The following is a 20,745-nucleotide window of genomic DNA, read 5'->3' on the forward strand; positions in this document are numbered from 1 at the left end:
TATTCCTGGCCGAACATCATTGAGATGGCCTTACTTTTTTGCACTTACATAGCCATTGGGACATTGAAGAACAGCTATGCAGGGAAATGCAGAAACAGGCCAAACACACTGCTAGAGTTTAACATTTATTTTTTAAGTGTATTTACTATAAAACAGCAGATGTTCTTTAGTAGAACAAATATTTCATCTCTGCTTAAATACTTTCTCTTAAGTCACTTCAAATGAACTGAAATTGAATTTGTCCTGAATTATTCCAGGTTTGTGCTGTGGATCCAGAACCAATTGGAACTGGAATGAGATCGTACCCGGTCACCTCTCTAAGGTCTTTGGAGATGCAAACAGGCAAGGCTTTCCTTCCATCATCCAGGCTGTAGAATGCCATGGAAAACTTTGTCAGCTTGCCTCCGTTTCTTTACTCTCAGCTGAGATTTAGAGGCTGGTTAAAAATGTTTAAATTAGTGGCAACTTGTCTGTAGGCATTGAGCAAACATCTGTACTTTTCAGGCAATTATTTGCTGCTTATGGTAACAGCAAAACAAAATAAAATTGTTCAATAGTTGGACTTAAATGTTCCGAACACACAACGATGGACAGGCTGGGGTGGGGAATTAGAACAGAGCAAAATAAGTGGGTCACATATTCTGACAACACTGCAGTTTACTAGATTTCTGCCCATCACTGGTTGGGGGCACGTCAATCTCAACCACATCACTGCCAGGTGTCTCGTGTGCCATCCGGTCCGAGATTTGCTTCTGAGAAACAATACGGTAAATTTCTGAAAAAGAGAATAATGTCAATTACATTGAACTCAACTCCTTATATAATTAGTTTTTGGTCCTCTCAGTGTGAACATTGAAAGACTACTAATAGTCTGGTTAAGGATTTCTAACTCAAAACATTGATGGTACAAAGCACTGAAGGGCATAACTCTTATTTTTCTATTTTAGCCTCAAGCAGCAGATCTCCCATTTTGATTGAAAATTTAGTGTTCTATTTCATTCTGATTTCTTTTGGATTTAGGTCACAGTGTAGATACTTGATTCAGATGTGGATCTTTTTTTTTTGGTTTTACCTGTTAAAATATTTTGGAAAGCCTCCTCCACATTAGTTGAGTCCAAAGCAGATGTTTCAATAAATGAAAGCGAGTTCTTCTCTACATCAAAAGAGAACAGAGGAAACATCAGTAATCTTGAGGTGAGTGAGTGAGAAACTCCCCAATTCTTCCCCATGTAAAAGCTGTGGGATTCCATAAAGCTCCAAGAGAAATTCTTCTACACAGGATTTATCAGTATAGCTCGTGTTTCAAATGAAGGAGAGGAAATTTAGCATGAAGGATTATTCTATTCAAGTACTGAGAAAACATAAAAACTTAATATCAATTTCCTGTCTGAAATATCTGTCTGTTTCATATATTGTCCATCATAAATTTGTTGCAACACAAACATTACAAATTATGAGTGAAAACTAGAAATGTTCAATGCAGAAGAAAACTGAAGTTTTCTATCAGTGGCCTCTCAATTCACCCTTTTACTTTCCATTAGACATTTTCAGCTGAGTAACACATAATTCCATTTCATCATTAGAATCAAGCATGGTGTTTATACACTGTTTAAAATTCTGGGCATTATGATCCTGTATCCTTTTATGTATTGCTGGCAACAGCTGAGCAAACAATTGGGCAACCCATCACTCAAGACCTTAGAAGGGAAACCTCAGATTTCCCATAAAGTTGGAAAACAAATTTCTTTGAGGAAAACAGGGAAATCATTTACTATGTCAGTGCTGCAGCCTGCATACGCTCAGCACATCAATAAAGCAGATGTGATGCTAGGTGGCACTATGGCATAAAGGTTGGTGCTGCTACCACACAGCTTAAGTGACTTTAGTTTAATCCTAACCTTGGGCTTTGCACATTCTTCCTGTTACTGTGTGGGTTTACGTAGGGTGCTCCTGTTTCCTTTCAAATCTAAAAGACATGCTGATATTGTTAATGTACTGATATAAATCATCCTTACTGTGCATAAGTGGTAGATGAATCAGTTGGGGACATGTTAGAGAAGGGATTGCAGGGAAATAAGCAGGGGAAAGACACGATTGAGGAACTGTTTTGAGAACTGGCATAGACTCAGTGGGACGCCTCTTACAACATCATAAGAAATTATGAAAATACTGGTACCAGAAATAGAGAAAGAGGAAGCAGCGAGTGAATGAAATGGTCTAATAAAATGACTTAACTTCCCCTGCTGGGTGAAGGATGGCTTTGGATAGCTTTCAGCTACTACATGACTCACCAGCAAAGGCCCGTGCCTCATCCGTTGGCACAGCTCTCAGGTGGCGAAGGTCACTCTTGTTCCCAACCAGCATGATGACAATATTGTTGTCACCATGATCACGCAATTCTTTCAGCCATCGCTCTACGTTCTCGTATGTTAGATGTTTGGCGATATCATACACCAACAGGGCACCTACAGCTCCACGGTAGTACCTTAAAGTGCACACAAAGAATCCAGATTGTATCAATGCTCCTTTCTGCCTCCTTGCTGAAATTTCCAGTTTACATGCTGAGTTGGGATGAAACAGGCAAATAAGCTTTTTTTTCAAATTTGCTTCTGGTGCTGTCCACCCGACAGGAAATTAACAGTTCAAACCGTACAGACTGAACAGAACACAGGGCAGATGACGTCCATCCATATATTCTAGCCTAAGACAATAACCATAATATTTTACCTCTGTGACTAACGGTATCTGGGACCTGTACCCCAGTAGGATGTAGGCTTTAGGTATATTCTAATATCTGGGAACCTATCCGTCTCTGAGAAGGAAACCTGCTCTCCAGTGAGAGATAGTAGCCAGACATGTTCCCAGTGAGGGAAAATATCCAGGAATTTGTTCCCTTGTTGGAAAAACATTTGAGACCCCCTTAAACATATAAGAGGCAATTTACAGGGGTCTGTATCTCAGTCGGAGATGGTAGCTGGAGACCTGGTTTCCAGCCAGAGAGTGTATCCAGCAACCTGAAGCTCTGTGAAAGGCCATGTTTATTCTCCAGCTTGAGCCGTGTCCAGGAAACTGCACCTCAGGAGGTGCTGTCCATGAAACAATATCATTGCTACAGTTTTTAAGGACCTTGACCAAAAGACAGTATCCTGAAACTTGTACTCCCAAAGACACCCTTGCTAGAGGACCTGTACCCCAGTGAGACATTGGGTCTAGAAACCTATACCTTTAGAGAAAGTGTCAAGTTTGAAGCTCAAGAACATGTGTTTCAGTAAGAGTCTATGAACCTGTACCCCAATATTAAATATCAGTGGTGCTGAACCCAGCAAGACCAAGTATGGAAGAATGACCAGCATTTAACATTTACAGAGCAAAACCCCTGAGAGAGTTAGATCTTTAAAAAACTGATCCTGTGAAGCCCAGCCTAGAAAATCAATGGTGCATTCCTGTCTATTTTTCATTTTTGTGGAAGAAAATGCACTTGATCAAGTGAAATGTAATAGCCAACTTTCTCATTCACTCCAGCCATTTTATAATGGATCCTGCCCTGAGCAATAGCAAATTCTATAGCCTAAGGGCATCAAAGGGTGTTATTCCCTGCAGTGCACACTGTGAACAGTTTTGAATTCCTGGGAGCGTATAACTCTCACAACCTCTCATGGTCCCAGAACACATTCTACACAATCAAGAAAGCTCACCAATGCCCCTACTTTCTGAAGAGGCTGAAGTGAGCTGGATTATACACATCAATACTCTCAACCTTCTAGAAACGGGCAGTGGAGAGCATCCTGACAAGCTGCATCACAGTGTAGTATGGAAACTGCACTGCAGCAGACAGGAAGGCTCTACAATGGGTAGTCAAAGTTGCCCAACACCAGCCTACCCACTATCAAGGATGTATTTTCAGAAAGGTGCTAGAAAAAAGGCCAGCCATATCACGAAGGATCCAACCCACCCTGGCCTTTTTGTCCCATTCCCATCAGTGAGGAGGCTATATAACATCCACACCAAGATCAACTCAAATACAGTTACTTTTCCCACGCAGTATCGTCACTTTATGTACATACAATCAGTCTATGTATCTAAGTTAGGTGTTTATATTTATTTTTTATTATTATTGGGTTTTTTTGTGCTGCATTGGATCCAGAATAACAATTATTTTGTTCTCCTTTACACTTATCTACCGGCTATGACATTAAACAACCTTGAATCTTAATCTGAGCCCTGAATCTTAAAAGCCCAACCCAACCCAATTCCTGTTTCGCTTCAAACATCCATTAGCAACTAACGGCCCCAACCAGAATTCCCAGATTGTTATCAAAATGAAGAGTTCTATAATATTCTTGCTTCAACAGAAACCTAACTGGGCCACCTCAACAGGTAGGAGGAGCAGTCCCAAGCGCTAAGCAGTTTTCTATGTTAATGTATGTCATTCTCCTTCCTGGTTGGAGAGCTCTTGGGGCACCAGAGCTATGCTATCTCTCCAGGACTACATACATATCCTAAGCTTCTCTGGTTTCCTGTAAATTGGGTATACAATGGCATCAGAGAAGTCTGGCAAGTTTGCTGATAGTTGTGGAAACAAAATAGGCCTTGGCCTAAGAATATAGGGAGACACAGCAGAGAAAGAAATGAACAAAAGAACCTCCTTACGCTGAAGTGATGGCACGGTATCGCTCCTGTCCTGCTGTGTCCCAGATCTGGGCTTTAATTGTCTTTCCATCTACCTGGATACTCCTGGTGGCAAACTCAACTCCAATGGTACTTTTACTTTCCAGGTTAAACTCGTTGCGTGTGAACCTCGACAGGAGGTTGCTCTTTCCAACCCCGGAATCCCCAATTAGCACAACTGAAAAATAAACAGTTTGAAGCTGTTAGTATTACAGCGTGACATATTTCAGTAAATCCACGGTAGAATGATTGACTGCGTCATTCACAGCTGCACAGTCCTCTCATCTCCCTTCATGCAGTTAATTCTGTAAGGGGATACCTGCTGCCACAGTTCTGTCACCGGCTGCTGGTAACCACAAGTCATCAGGCTTCATCTGTGGAATGCCGTTCTTACTCCATGGGGATTTACCTGTTATCCATACCCCCACTTCCCTATTTGGACATGGAAGCTGGCCATAAACCTATCACATTGTACTCATTTGAGAACGCTGATTCCTTTCTGAATGATGCTGGGATTACTTGAAATTACTTCTCCTTCGATTTACCCTAATGTAAACTGTACCAAGATGACTTCCATTTCTAATCCCTTTACACAGAAAGTTTTGTTGGAGATATTGGGTACAGAACATACACAGAACACAAGATTGACAGGTTACACTTGAATCAGTTTCCACGTTCAGCAAAACAAAAGCAACAACAGGAAAACTGCCAATGCGACTTCTCCATGAGCAGACATCAGAAACAGACACACGGCAGAAAGAGGATTTCATCTTTTTCTTCCCCCCACCCGCCCCCAGAGATTTTGTAAGCAGGTACTAATTAGCTCATTTGCAGAGCCTTTTTAATTTTCCCACTTTCCCTTCCTTTTCCCCAGTCAATTCATTCTGTATTTACACCCTCTCCCCATCTCGATCAGTACTGTGCACAGAACTGTAGACAAACATGCACAATTATACAAAGACAGAATGTCTCATCTCTTTCTGCACGTGCCCACCCCATATTCCACTTTGCCAAATCATTTTAGGAGCAGTTCCCCTGCAGCTGGGTCTCCCTGAAATACAGGTTTCCTGGGTGCTGACTCTTACTAGGGTGTTCAATACCTACACGTTCACTCCCGCTTGGGCAAAGGTTCCTCAGGTGCTGATTCTCAAAGGAATACACGCTCTAAGGGCTTGAGCTCCCTTTGAAAATGTGTTCACTATGTGCTGATTGTCACTAGGAAACAGACTCCTCAGATGCTAGCTGCTCCCAGTTGTTGACACAGATGACAGGTGATCAGAGTACTGTCTCGCACTGGGTATAGGTATCCCCAGACAACGTGTACTTGAGTACAGATGCTGCTTCTCATAAAGTTGGGGATTCATTAGTAGGTTAGATTTCTGTCAGTGCCTATTTCCTCCATAAAGCATTACAGATTTCTGACAAAGTGTCTTGGCCCAAAACGTCGTCTGTTTATTCCCCTCCACAGATCCCGTCTGACTTGCTGAGTTCCTTCAGCATTTTGTATGTGTAGCTCGGATTTCCAGCATCCGCAGAATCCCCCATGTTACAGAGTGGGGAGGCACTGGGTTAGTGAAGAAAAGTGGTACTGAGGGAAAAGATACGTCAAGACGTCAATGGCAGAATGGGTGCGAGGGACCAAGTAGCCTACCGTTGCTTCTACCTCTTATGTAGGATCATTGTGACATGCAGTTACTCCAAGGAGCCACGTGAATGGTTTGAGCTCCTTCAGAGGTTCAGTGGAAAGTCGGGATGGAGATGTTGGGTGTGCCATCTTGCTTGCCATTAAAAATCATGCTCTGAACTGAGATAGTTTAGCAACATTTCACTTCTGTCAATCCAATGAAGGAAGGGAACAGCAACCAGGCTCCTTGCCCTAAATGCTATCCTCTAACAAACCACTGGAAAATGTTTGCAGCAACACTCTGTATGATTAGGCTCGGCCGTGGGGCCTCAATGGTTAAAAAGCCTGTCAAGACTGTCTAATTTTATGCATGGAGATCGTCTGGCTAACTGAGATACCACAAAACGCAAATACTTGTGAGACTAGCAAGAAAAAGTGCGAAAGGAGGTTTTTTTTAGTCTCAGCAAAAATTACTGATAAAGTCATGGGCACACATGAATGACTTCTAAAAATATTAACACAATGCCAGTGATACAAAAGAAAACTGCAATCTAATAAACAGCCTGGGATTAACTGATAACAAAATACAGGAAGGCTGGCTAGGCAGACCTCTGCCTCCATCCTGTTAGAGGTCACAATGTGTCTGCTACGGATTGAAATTGCTTTTTATTAACATATACAGCAGGAAATATAACAGCTGTGAGATTAGAAAGTTGCCTAACATCAATCTTCATTAGTTGTAAATTTTCTACTGCTTTACTTCATCCCAAAATAGTTAAAATGTGGAACTTACAGTATCTGAGGTGCATTGTATAAATATATTTCAAGAGAAAGTAAATAAAATTCAAAGTTCAAAGTAAGTTTATTATCAAAGTACATACAAGTCAACATATACAACCCTGAGATTCGTTTTCTTGCGGGAATTCTCAATAAATCCAAGAGCCATCATAGAATCAATAAAAGTCCGCATCCAACAGGACAAACAACCAATGTGCAAAAGACAAAAAAAATTGTGCACATACAAAATAAAAGAATAAATTAGCAATAAATATCAAGAACATGAAATGAAGAATCCTTGAAAGTGAACCCATAAGTTGTTCAGTTCAGTGATGGGGCATTGGTTCAAGAGCCTGATGGTTGAGGGGTAATAACTGTTCCTGAATGTGATGGTGAAGGTCCTGAGGCTCCGGTACCTTCTTCCTGATGGCAGCAGCGACAGGAGAACATGTCCTGGGTGGTGGGGTCATTGAGGATGGATGCTGCTTTCCTGCAGCAGCACTCCGTGTAGATGTGCTCAGTGTGGGGAGGGCTTTACCTGTTATGAACTGGGCCATATCCACTACTTTTTGTGGGATTTTCTGATCAAGGACATTGGTGTTTCCATACCAATCTGTGATGCAGCCAGTCAACGTACTCTCCACCAGACATCTATACACAACGTGTTGAATCTTCGCAAACTTCTAAGGAAGTACAGGCACTACCATGCTTTCTTCGTAATTACACTCACATGCTAGACTCAGGATAGGTCCTCTGCAATAACAGCATCAAGGAACTTAAAGTTGCTGACCCTCTCCATCTCTGATCCCCAAATGAGGACTGGCTCATGGACCTCTGGTTTCCTCCTCCTGTAGTCAATAATTAGCTCCTAAGTTTTGCTGACATTGGGTGAAAGGTTGTTGTTGTGACCCTACTCAGCCAGATTTTCAATCTCCCTCCTATAAGCACAATGAACAAAGAAATAGAAATATATGCTGACAGGATTAGAAGGGAGTAGTGTTATCTGGGTTTTAGCATAAACTATTGGCCCAAATCTAACCATCTCTTTGCTGCAGGTTCAAGAAAATAGCAAACAAATTATGTTTCTCAGTGTCTCATTTCATCCTCCCTTAAATTTTCCCTAACTCTCAGGGTGATTGCTGGCAACCATACTGTTCTTATCCACCATCACACTGGCAGCACAGTAGTGTGGCATTTAGTGCAACACTTAACAGTGGCGACTGTAAGACTGGAATTCAATTCCCACCACCATTCAGTAAGGTGTTTGTACATTCTCCCCGTAACTGCATGGATTTCCTCCTGGTGCTATGTCGGCACTGGAAGAATGTTAGTATTAGCTGGCTGCCCAGCACCATCCTTACTGATGAACGGACTCGGCCCTAAATGTTGACTGTACTTTTTTCCATAGATGCCTGACCTGCTGAGTTCCTCCAGCATTTTGTGTGCGTTACTTGGACTTCCAATATCTGCAGATTTTCCCTTGTTTGTGATCCTTACTGATTTGATTTGATTTCATTCAAATGGCACATTTCACTGTAGGATTCGATGCAGATGTGACAAAGCTAATAATAAAAAAGCAAAGTGCATTGAGCTAATGTGGTATAATGCATATATCAGATCCAGGACCCTCAGTTTGTGCATTGCTTGGACAATTTAAATGTCGGCCCAGATAGACTGGAAGCCTGAGTGTCAGGTACGGAGGTGAGGGTTGGGCTGAGTTTGCTCGCTCTCCCGCGAATGTTTATCCCTTTCTCCATGGCGCCAAGGCTGTGAACTGATCTGGCTGCTGTACGTCTGCCTGATGGTGATGAGCTAGGTACTGAGGATTGGGCCTACTCCGGGAGTGGATCTGGAACTCAGTCTGGTTTGGGATGCTGTTGGCTTGCTTCTATTGTCAACATGATGTGTCTGTTTCTCTCTCTCTCTCTCTTTCTCTGCCCAGTGGTTTTTGACCTTTTTTAAAAAATTTGATTATTCAGTTTTCTTGCTTTGAGGCTGCCTGAAAGCAGACGAATTTCAAGGTGTATAATTTATACATTCGTTGATAATAAATCCACTTTGAATCTATTATTGAAGACTTTATTGAATGAGACTCCAAGTGTTAATCATGCATTACACCAAAGAGCGGACAACACTTCCTCTATGAGTCCAAAGATTAGTCGGCTGGCATCTAGGAGTGAAGTAAGTCCTACATTAGTCTAGGTCCCAAGTATTAAATTGTACCAGCATCAATTCATAATCCTAAATTGGTCCATTTCAAATGAAAACAGGAAATGGTAAGAAAATTTTGCAGGAAAGACAACATCTGTGGAAAGAGGAGAACACACATTTGTCAGAACTGGGAAAAAGGGAGAAACTATTTTACTTTCAGTAAGACAGAAAGTGGAGGAGGTTAGAATAAAGGGAGTGTCTGGGTTAGGGTGAAAATGGAGCTTTTTGCTCTGTGTAATGTGCTGCTAACGATAAAGTTGTGGGAACTACCCAACAGAACAGACTTGTACAAGTAAGAGAAGATAAACGGAGCCCACATGTAAAGATAGAAAATAGAAAATGCTGGAATAACTGCAGATCAGGTAACACCTGTGAAAAGAGAAAGAGATAATGTTTGAGATGCTGGACCTCTCATTAGAAACAAATCGATCTAGGTAGGAGTGAAGACGGGGGAAGAGCAATGGCTGGAACAAAGGGAACTTCTCTGTTCAAAGGCAAACGTTATTTCTAGAGCAGCATTAGAAAACTGATTTGCTGCCATTTACAAAATAATCCATAACAAATTTTAGGAGGATGAAACAAAACAGAGGGAACATGTAGAAGGCCTGGTATTACCTAGGAAAGGAGAGCAGATTAATATTTCATCTGGGAATATTCCATCAAACTGTGTTTGCAACTTTTATTTTGCGATACAGTGTGGAGTAGTCTCTTCCAGCCACCCCAGCAATCCCCAGTAATCCCAATTTAACTCTAGCCTATACACGGAACAAGTTACGATGACCACTTAACCTACTTGGTAGGTCTTTGGACTGTGGGAGGAAACCAGAGCACCCAGGGAAAACCCACGCATTCCATAGGGAAGACATATGAACTCCTAACAGAGGATGCCGGAATTGAACTCCAACGCCCCGAGCTGTAATAGCATCGCACTAACCCTTCGCTATCGTGGTGGAACTACCACGGATTCTGACTCTGCCCCTTGAATAATCAATCTAATTTACAAAAATGAGCACTGGATTGTCAGATAATGAATAAGATGCAGAAATAGGAAATCTGGTGAGTGTTGCAACAGCCAGTTCCTTTTGAACAGGGGAGGACAAATAAAAGATGCACGTTTCCTTCACCATTAGCTCTAAGTAGCACCAATTTACTGTGTTCAAGCAGGAGCTTTTTCCTTACTCAAAGCTTTAGTTTGTCAATCAGTCTGTATGTATGTATAGTTTCATAAATTTATCCTTGGCTCAGATATAGTTGCATCATTTCTGTTTTTCAGTTAAGACAGTTGAACTTTAGCTGAAGGAAGCAGGCAGGAATCTAACATCCCTGAACTCACCTGGGATTAGTGAGGCTAAGAGTATAATGAAGATGGAGTCACAGAATCATTGAAACACAAAGGAAAGAAATGGGCCCTCACACTTTGCCCATGCCAGTTATGACTTGTTGCTTACTGTGTTCTGTTTTGTGTTGTTGTTTTTGTTGTTGGTTGTGGTATTTAGATGAACATTGTGGGCATGCTGTGTTAGCACTGGACTCTTGCAGGTTGTCCCCAGCATATCCTTAGGTTGTGTTGGTTGTTAATGCAAACCACACATTTCATTGCACATTTCAATGTACAAGTGATACATAAATAAATGCAAATGTGAATCTGTACCAGCTCTGTATGGCTCAATGAAAAAGCAATCCAGATGGACCTTTCTCCACCTCTCATTATCTAGCTAATCCCACTTGCAGCATTAGACTTGTATCCCTCTTCCCCCTTCCTATAAGTGCTGAGTTTATGAAGATGGGTGGGCTTAAGTGAGAAATTAAGGACAGAACTCCTAAGATGATCAAGAAGATAAAAAAGACAGAAAAAGGTTGATGACAGAAGCCAGATTGTTAAAGTAAGTAAGATCAGAGAATATTGAAGAGGTGAAGTTAAAAAAAAAGAAGAGTGTATGAGAAAAGACTAGCATTAAATCTGAAAAGGAATCTTAAAAGTATTCTAAAGTTGAGTGAACAAGGAGCCATTCAGAGGCCAGAGAGAAAACCTACTCAAGGGTACATGGATGACAGTCTTGACCATGGAGGATGACATTGCAGCCGTAGCTATGGAAGATACGGATGAGATTCCAAATGGGCTAAAGGGGTGATCTGGAAAGGCCCATTGCTCTTAAAGTGGATAAACCACATGGTCCGCATGGGATGCGGCCGAGGTTGCCATGGGAGGCAAGGAAGGAGATTTCAATTTTCCAAACACAATTGCCTGTCATTTTATTTCTTTATCCCACTCCAACTTTGACCTAGCTGTCTATGGCCTTCTGCACTTTCAAAATTGGCAGTTTTTTGATTTTAGTTTACTATTAAATTAAGGGCTACTTCTCTTCCATGAATGCTGAAGAAATTTCTCTAGACACAACACTCATCCTACTACTCTTTTCTTTCCACTATCCTGGAACCCATTAATTCTACATGCAGAAGATATTCACTTGCACATCTTCCTATCCAGTATACTGTATTCAGTATTCACCATGGGCTTTCCAATACAGTGGAGAAACCAAGTACAGATTGGGTGACTATCAGGAGATATAGAGGAGGCTTGGTGGCAGCTGGATGGCGCAAGTGACTGGATTGATGTGATGGATAATCTTCAAGGAACCAATGAACTGGTCAAGGGCTTGTGGGAAAGATCTTGGGTAGCCAACCATACACAGTCCCAGGCCAGAGCAATCTGGTTGGGTGCCACTGGTAGTTGGCCTGGTGGCAATAGACACAGTTGGCAACTAGGATGACTCTCCGTACCCTCTTCCAAGCATTCCAGCAACGGTAGACAGAATCTCCACCATTGGCTCCTTTGGGAGGAATAATGGGAGTTAGTAGCCATTATTATCAAAGGGTGACATACTTATGACAGAGAAGCATGTAGATTGTGAGACAGCTTGACCTAGAACAGATTACTTCTTCCATGTTGAAGGGTTAGAGGCAGCAAAGCATCACAGAATCATCTCCACTTGCTGATTGGCTCTTTATGACTGACCATTGGCCTGTGGATGATAGCCAGAGGACAAATTCACTGAGGTGTGGAGGAAGGAACAGCCGGGTTGTCAGAAGCAGGAGACAAATTATGGGCCCTGGTCTAACATGATGTCCTGAGGATAACCGTAGAGGTGAACTACATGTTGGAGAATCAGGTCCACCGTCTCAGTTGCTGACGGAAGTTTGGGGAGGGCAATGATGTGGGCCAACTTGGAAAATTGGTCACAGTGGCCCTATCAGAAGATGGACAAACCCATGATGAAATCCAGGGTGATATGGGACCACAGGCAGTGGGGGACTGGGAGGGTCTGCAGGTTGGAGGAATTGGACTGGGCTCATTGAAGGCAGGCAGCGACAAACTGCCGTACATCTACAATGAGGTTGGGCCACTAGAACTGACAAGCAGAAAATCCAGAGGCCATCATGTGCCTAGATGGCTGGAAAGGGGTGAAGAGTGGGCCTACTAGAGTGCCTCAGTCCATGGCCACTAGCAAGTACATGCAGTTATCAGGTGTGTCGGCTGGAGCAGGTTTGTTCTACAGGGCCTGACAGATTTGGTTCTCAATACCCCAGATGACTGAAGCAAGGATATGTGAGGATGCAATGATGGGCTGAGGGTCAATCTCTGTTTCAACTGAGTCAAACTTTCATGACCAGATGTCCGCCTTAGTGTTCTTGGAGCCAGGTCCGTAGGAGATGGTGAAGTTGAATTGCTCAAAGAAGATGGCCCAGTAAGCTTGACATGGGTTGGGTTGGTGGGTCTGTTGTATGGATACGAGGTTCTGGTGGTCAGTCCAGATCAGGAAGTGCTCGGTATTTCTCATCAGCCGTGTCTCCATTCCTCCAATGCCCATTTAATGGTGAGTAGCTCCGTCTCCTATTCCATAATGGTGCCGTACAGAGTTTAACTTGTGTGAGAAGGCACAAGGGTGTGTCTTCCTGTCCAGTCCTTGCTGGGAGAAGATGGCCCCGACATCCATGTTAGATGCAATCTCCTCTACCACTTGTAAGAGTGTCTGCAGCAAAAGACCAGGTTATCCATGAGGTAGGTGATTTGGTGAGGGAGGTGAGAGGAGCAGTGATTTGGCTGCAGTTCCTGATGAAATGGTGGTTTTCTTGGAAAAGCCCAAGAAGCACTGTAGTTGTTTGAGAGAGTGTGGTTGGAGCCTGTCAATAATGGCGCGTACTTTCTCTGGGTCCATGGTTATGTTTTGGGTGACAGGATGAAATCCCAAAGGAAATGACAGGGTGTGGAACTGACATTTCTCTAACTTTCAGTACAGCTGATTTTTGAGAAGACACTGAAAAACTGAACGGATATGACAGACGTAGTCTTGAGGTCCTTGGAGAAGATGAGGATGTTGTCGAGGTAGATACCTGTGTAGCATTCTTGGAGGATCTCGTTAATGAAGGCTTGGAAAATGGCTGAACTTTTGGAAAGTGCAAAAGGCATCACCAAGTATTCGTAATGGTCAGTGGGTGATATGAACACCGTCTTCCACTCATCCCGTTGGCGGATTCAAATCAAGTTACAAGTGCTCCTTAGATCCAGCCTTGTAAAGATCTGGGCCCCATGGATTGTTTCAAATGTGCTATCCATCAAGTAGTCAATGCGATGACAGAGACTCCCATCTTTCTTTTTGACAAAGAAAAATCTTACACCAGCTGCGGACTGGGCCAAACGAAGCTATGCAGTAGTACTTCAGTGATGTAGTCATTCATGGCTTGATTCTCAGAGGAGAGGGCAAACAGAGACCATTGGGGAGGGGTGGTGCCCGAAAGGAGGTCAATGCGCAGTTGTGTGGTCAATGAGGCAGCAGAGTGCTGGCTTCCCTTTCACTGAAGGTCATGGCTTAGAGGTGGCATCCCGTGGGTGTTTGGTAAGGTCAAGGCTTTCCTCTGTCTCCACAGATTTACAAGGTGAAAAGTCAACTGAGGTTGCTGGCAGGTGGATCCCCAGCTCAGCAGTGAACCAGACAACCAAGCGAAGTGAGGGTTTTGAGTGGAGAGCCAGGGGTAACCAAAGTGAGAGGAGTGTTGGTTGAGTTGCTAAGGAGGAATTGGATTGCCATGTGCATGCTCTTTGACCATTCTAGACCCCAAGGGACGTCTGTCAATGGCCATGATGCAGAAGGAGTGACAGATAGGCTCAGTAGAGAGTCCAAGCTGCACACACGAAGCCCAGTCTAGAAAGTTGTCTGCTGAGCTAGAATCCGCCAGAGCGTCTGGTGCACATAGAGCCATCAGGGTGTGGAGGAGGACAGAGAGAGTGAGAGGCCAGAGGGAGCTTACCAGACAGAAGGCCCCTTGTCTCTACTTGGTGGTGCCATTTCCCAGATGCAATGGGCATTCGGTGTGTGGGTGATTGGCTGCTCCACAGTATTCACACAAGTTGTTTCTCCACCAGTCCTCACCCTGTTGGTGGTAGCGGTGGGGGGCCGGGGGGGGGGGTTAAGGGAACTCTCCCAAACTGCATGGGTTTGGTGCGGATTGCTGATGAGGGTCCTGCAGCCTGAAATGGTTCAGGGATCAGAACTGGAGTTCTGGCTGGTGATCTGGAGGGACATTCCATAAGACAGTTGTCAATATGGAGGTCCAGAGTGATGAGGTTTTTGAGGTCGATGGGCATCTCCTAAGCAGACAGTTCATCTTTCAAGCACTCTGTAAGGCCGTGATGGTAATGGGCCAGCAGCACTTCAGCATTCCAGCTGCACTCTGTTACGAGAGTCCTGAATTCCATGGTGTAATCCAGCACTGAGCATGAGCCTTGACGCAGGTGAAGTATCTGATATGATGCTTCCCCTCCATTTGCTGGATGATCAAAAACCCAGCACATTTCAGTGGTGAATTCCTCATATTTATTTGTAAATGGTGGTTTTATTGTCCCAGTTAGCTGTGGCCCTAGTCAGAGCACACCCCGTTGAGAGAGATGATGAAAGTAATGTTGGCTTGGTTATAGAATACAGAGATGCTTGAGTTCAAAGTGCAAGACGCACTGGGACAGGACATTGCAGCATTGGACTAGGAACCTCAAAGCATTTGGGCACCAGAATCCTGGGGCTGTGAGGGAGGAGGTTGATTGGTGCAGGGTTACTGCAATGGGATGGAGAGTTGTTTGAGAGTGGCGAAGAGATGATCATTGGCTTCCTGTTGCTTCTCGATGGTGTACTTGTGTCAGCGGACAACTTCCTGTAGGTGAGCAATCCCGAGGGGTCAATCACTGATTCACCAATTCAGTCAGGAGCTGTAGAGGAGGCTTGACCCAAAAGCAGAGCAGTGGAGATGTTGCAGCGGTGATCGAGAACTTCAATAATAGACTACAAAAATAACAAGCCATAAAATGAGAGGGAACACATACTAAACCCAGAGGCAACAAGGTAACTGAAGGCTGGGAGCAGCTGGTCAATTCAATAGGTGAACAAGGACTATGGATGAGAAATGATTTTAAATATGCTGTAGGTGATTAGTTGGAGACGAGTGGCAGGTGACTCCTGTTAGCTGGGTGGAGAATGGGAGGTGCCAGTCTGAGCAGGGCTGACAGTGACTGCTTTGTGGAACACCAAGGTTGCGGAGGAGGGGCAGAAGATTAAATTTCATAGATCCTGACCATAGACTTCTAAACATCATTACTTACTCCTTTAATTTCCTATTCTATTCCAATCTGTATGCGGCATTCTGCACTGGAATTATGAGATCAATTTAAACCTAGGGAGCAGGACCTCATTGTCTGCCTGGACACAATACAGCCAACCAGACTCAATAACGCTTCAGGTAACCTGCTTACTCTGTTTCAGAACCAGTTGGCTCTGCTATTGGTCATCTATCTAGCAATATTGATTCAGTGAGAAGGACAGTAATAGAATTGAAGGAGATGTTGACAGATGCGCAGAGGTGTTAGTTTACAGATTAAATGTAACGCTGATAAAAGTGGTTATATTTTGGAAGCAAGGATAAAGTAATATACACTAGAGGACACAATTCTAAAATATGTAAAATATTAGAGATCTGGAGGTACATGTACATATTTCATTACAAGTGATTAGGTAGATAAAAACATAAATAGGGTACAAGGCTTTATTTAAAATAAGGTACAAGAGCATGATGATTATTTATAAAATGCTGATTCAGCTATCAAAAGATGCTAAAATCAGTTATGTGGATAGATTGAAAAAGATGTGATTATTCTTTCTGGAATAAATAAAGTTCAGAAAGAATCTAATTGGGATATTTAGACTTTAAGCGTCATGCAGGTAGATAGATGAACTACTATTACTGGTAAAAGGGTAAACAATCAGGTGACATGGGGTAAAGGTGATTCACGACAAAATAACCAAAAGAAAGTGCAATGCAATGTAAACACGAGGAAATCTGCAGATGCTGGAATTTCAAGCCACACACATAAAAGTTGCTGGTGAACGCAGCAGGCCAGGCGGCATCTCTAGAAAGAGGTACAGTCGACGTTTCGGGCCGAGACCCTTTGTCAGGACTAACTGAAAGAAGAGCTAGTAAGAGATTTGAAAGTGGGAGGGGGAGGGGGAGATCCGAAATGATAGGAGAAGACAGGAGGGGGAGGGATGGAGCCAAGAGCTGGACAGTTATTCCATTATTATGCGGCCTTCTATATATTGGCGAGACCCGACACAGACTGGGAGACCATTTCGCTGAACACCTATGCTCTGTCCGCCAGGGAAAGCAGGATCTCCCAGTGGCCACACATTTTAATTCCACGTCCCATTCCCATTCTGATATATCTATCCACGGCCTCCTCTACTGTAAAGATGAGGCCACACTCAGGTTGGAGGAACAACACCTTATATTCCGTTTAGGTAGTCTCCAACCTGATGGCATGAACATTGACTTCTCTAACTTCCGTTAATGCCCCACCTCCCCCTCATACCCCATCTGTTATTTATTTATTATATATATATTCTTTTTCTCTCTCTCCTTTTTCTCCCTCTGTCCCTCTCACTATACTCCTTGCCCATCCTCTGGGCTTCCTCCTTCCCCCTTTCTTTCTCCCTAGGCCTCCCATCCCATGATCCTCTCCTATCCCTTTTGCCAATCAACTGTCCAGCTCTTGGCTCCATCCCTCCCCCTCCTGTTTTCTCCTATCATTTCGGATCTCCCCCTCCCCTCCCACTTTCAAATCTCTTACTAGATCTTCTTTCAGTTAGTCCTGACGAAGGGTCTCGGCTCAAAACGTCAACTGTACCTCTTCCTAGAGATGCTGCCTGGCCTGCTGCGTTCACCAGCAACTTTTATGTGTGTGCAATGCAATGTCAAAGGTTGTAGAGGAGTCAAATTTAATTGTAGCTTTTAGAACGGTGCTGGATAGTATCTAAAAGGAAAGACTTTGCAAGGCTGATGGGGAGAGGGGAGTGGGGATAGGACTAACTGGATTGCTCTTGCATTAAATCACAAAGCTGGTACAGACTTGATGACCTGAATGGCCTGCTTCTATGCTACAATACTCTGACTTTAGTGAAACAAAATCCTACAAAAGAACCTTAGAATTATAGAACCTTCTGTAGATATAGGGAAGTAGCAGTAGGAAATGCAAAAAAAGTGTCAATATATTGTGTAACAAAAAAAATTATTTGAACATTTTGTGATTCTGTTTGTAATGGTTCTCTCCTAATTCTGTTGGCTGTATATTAACCCATGCAGTAATCTTACATCCATCTGAACTTTCTGCTTTCACAACTTCCTATTATAGGAACATAAGAAGTAAAGAGCATAAGTCAGCCATGTGTCCCATTGGGCTTGGGCCACTCATCCATTAGATTTGAACTTCTAATCTTGGCTTCAACTTCTCTCTCATGTTTGTTTCTCATTGTGCTTGGACTTCTCTGTGCATCAAATACCTATCCATCTTGGTCTTGAATATATCCATTATTTTTCTTTCAGAGTTCTGTAGATTTGAGAATTTCAAAGGTAAAGATCTCTACAGAATTTCTTCCTTGTCTGTGTGTGTCTTAAATGGGCAACCTATTAGAGACTTGCCCATCAGGGGAAATACTTACCTCAGGAGAAACGTTCTCTTAGCATCTATCTTGTTATGCCAGAGTCTTAAATATTTAAATAAGATTGGTTAAAAAGAACACTTTCTTATAGACCAAAACTGCTCAACTTTTTCCTCATAAGACAACAACGTCATCCCAGGAATTGCCAAAAAGGCAAGTGTATCCCTTCTTAAATAAAGGAGTCCTAAACTGTATGAAATATTCCTCCCACTGAGGCATGAGGAAACCCAGTTCCTTCTGTTCAGTAGCATTCCAACGGCCCTCACTATTTAGACAATATTATGGTTTTCTATTTTCCTACCACATATTATACTCAATATGCCAATTTTTGCCTATCAGTTAACCAAATTATATCCCATTATAAATTCTTTACCTCCTCCTCATAACATATTTCCCCAGCACTAACTTAGTATCATTAAGCAAATTTAGGAACAATAAAAAAACTCATTTTTGTCACAGTTCTTACACTTCTCCCTGAGTATTTGCAGTAGAAATGTCTCATATAAACTCATGCTGTTTTTCAGAGACCTCTAATTTTACTGAGGCCACTGATTTTAATTAACACTTACTTCACCGCAACCAAAATCCAGTAAAATTTGCTGATTAAATGTCAAAACATACCTGTTAGTATAAAAAATGTTACCTTGTATTTTCTATATTTTAGTTTACAATTTCCAGTTATGATGGGACAACTTACATTGCTATAGTCAAAATGTTCCAAGAGGTGAATTACTGAGTAGCCAAACCAGCAGTTCAAGATAATTAAAAAAAATAATACTTGGGGAGAGGAGATAATTTTTAACTTTTATCACCAGGCAGATAAGACTGCAAATAGTGAATTGGCATACTGTTTTATACTATACTTGGTTTTCTTTTCCTGTGAGATCAAGTAAGCACAAAAGTATCACAACATGGAGCAGGGTGTACGCTCCTGTACTAATTTCACAGAGAAGCAGACAGAGACTGATTTTCAAAGTCAGATCCAAAGCCTTGAATGTTTTGTATGAGAGTGATTCCACTTTGCTCCGAAGTCAGTTAAGCCCACATTTCATCCATACAATGCTCCATTAATTTCACTGCAGGGTAAATAAAATCAGGAAATACTGTAAAGATTCAGCAGGTTATGGTGAAGCTATGGAGATTCTGGCCGTTGATCTTTTATTTAAAACCACAAGCTAGAGTCCTGGGGATGTGTATTAAAGCCAGATATGACAATTCACATCACAGACCTCAGTCTATTTGAAAACGAACCTTACAATTCAATTTACTTATGCTTGGACTATTAATCAGGATGGCTCATTAAGGTCCACTTCACAAGCAGGGGATAAAGGACGGGGAAGATGAAAGACTGGTCTTGGGTCTGGAACCAGAAACAAAAATACAGGGTCTTGATCTTTTCAATTAGAACTTGGTCTAGCAATAAAAATGATACCAAGAAGACGATACAGCCCAGAGCATACAAAATGCTAGAGGAACTCAGCAAGTCAGGCAGCTACATCAAATTTCAAGCGATGACATGGAGATGAATTCACTTTGTTAACATGCACACTTGCTGCATACCAAATAGAGACCCATGATGATTTGCAATAGGCAGCATCTCAGTCAACACCGCTTCAAGAATGGAGATCAAACCCAACAATAGTCCAAGGTCCTCCCCCCACCATTTATGTACTGAAACGTTAAAAATGTAGACCTAATTAACATGTGTTTAGAAACTTGTATATTAAAGCAAAGAAAATGGCAACTCTATTGGAATTATTTCAAAATAAATTAGCGGAACCCTCGATTAAACCGCAAAGGCAGGGAAACACACCAGACCCCACCCACGCCACTATCATCGGTTGAATCGCCGTGCTAATATAAAGACAGGCGCCTGAATATGTAGCGGAAATACATATACATTGATGAATAAATTTATTTTTAGAAGTCTCTTAAGAATTTTGCAAAATCGGTAGCGAAACAGGGGCGGCTAATTCGTTCTTATAATTCACAGTCGCCGCTCATCTAGAACACAAACGTACAGTATTGATGGGAAAGCATCCGAAGACGGTGTGCACAACAGTCGTTTCCGCACGCCAGGTCAAAAGGAATTATGAATGGGTTTAAGGAAGAATGCTCAGATATTAATATCTCACCTTTGAATAAATAGTCGTATTCATCCTCTCGGCTCCCCATCGCACTATCCCCGCTCGCTCACTCGGCTCTGCGCAATGGGTGAAGAAATTACCAAGATCCTGTATTAGGAAGGAAGCGGAGACCTTCCGAGATCGAGCAGGAGGAGCTAGCGCCACGTTTAAAGCTGTACTGTTACTATGCAGTATCACAAATCATGGGAACATATTGGCATTGCCTTAGCATTTCTAGCCCTAGAGAGTGTACCCAGAATGTTCACAAATCATCATGAAAGGGTAAACGGATCTACCCTTG

The 20,745-nt window shown here is 42.6% G+C and overlaps 1 protein-coding gene across 1 annotated transcript; it reads right to left on the reverse strand.

The window, feature by feature from the left end:
* Nucleotides 1-112: 112 nt before the first annotated feature.
* LOC134337277 (ras-related protein Rab-11B-like) lies at nucleotides 113-20,607 on the reverse strand. Its single transcript, XM_063032148.1, has 5 exons — nucleotides 20,454-20,607; nucleotides 4,651-4,846; nucleotides 2,292-2,485; nucleotides 1,073-1,153; nucleotides 113-775 (listed from the first exon to the last, which is right to left on the reverse strand). The coding sequence occupies exons 1-5, from the start codon at nucleotides 20,491-20,493 to the stop codon at nucleotides 633-635; spliced, it is 654 nt and encodes a 217-aa protein (XP_062888218.1). The 5' UTR covers nucleotides 20,494-20,607; the 3' UTR covers nucleotides 113-632.
* Nucleotides 20,608-20,745: the final 138 nt, after the last annotated feature.

The sequence above is a fragment of the Mobula hypostoma genome, chromosome 24 (assembly GCF_963921235.1).
Source record: "Mobula hypostoma chromosome 24, sMobHyp1.1, whole genome shotgun sequence".
Lineage (NCBI taxonomy): Eukaryota > Metazoa > Chordata > Chondrichthyes > Myliobatiformes > Myliobatidae > Mobula > Mobula hypostoma.

Coding starts and splice junctions, on each gene's coding strand:
- LOC134337277 (XM_063032148.1), bottom strand. CDS start 20,493: ATGGGGAGCCGAGAGGATGAATACGACTATTTATTCAAAG. Junction 2,486..4,650: donor TACCGTGCCATCACTTCAGC/GTAAGGAGGTTC, acceptor GTGCACTTTAAG/GTACTACCGTGGAGCTGTAG. Junction 776..1,072: donor TTTCCAAAATATTTTAACAG/GTAAAACCAAAA, acceptor TCTCTTTTTCAG/AAATTTACCGTATTGTTTCT.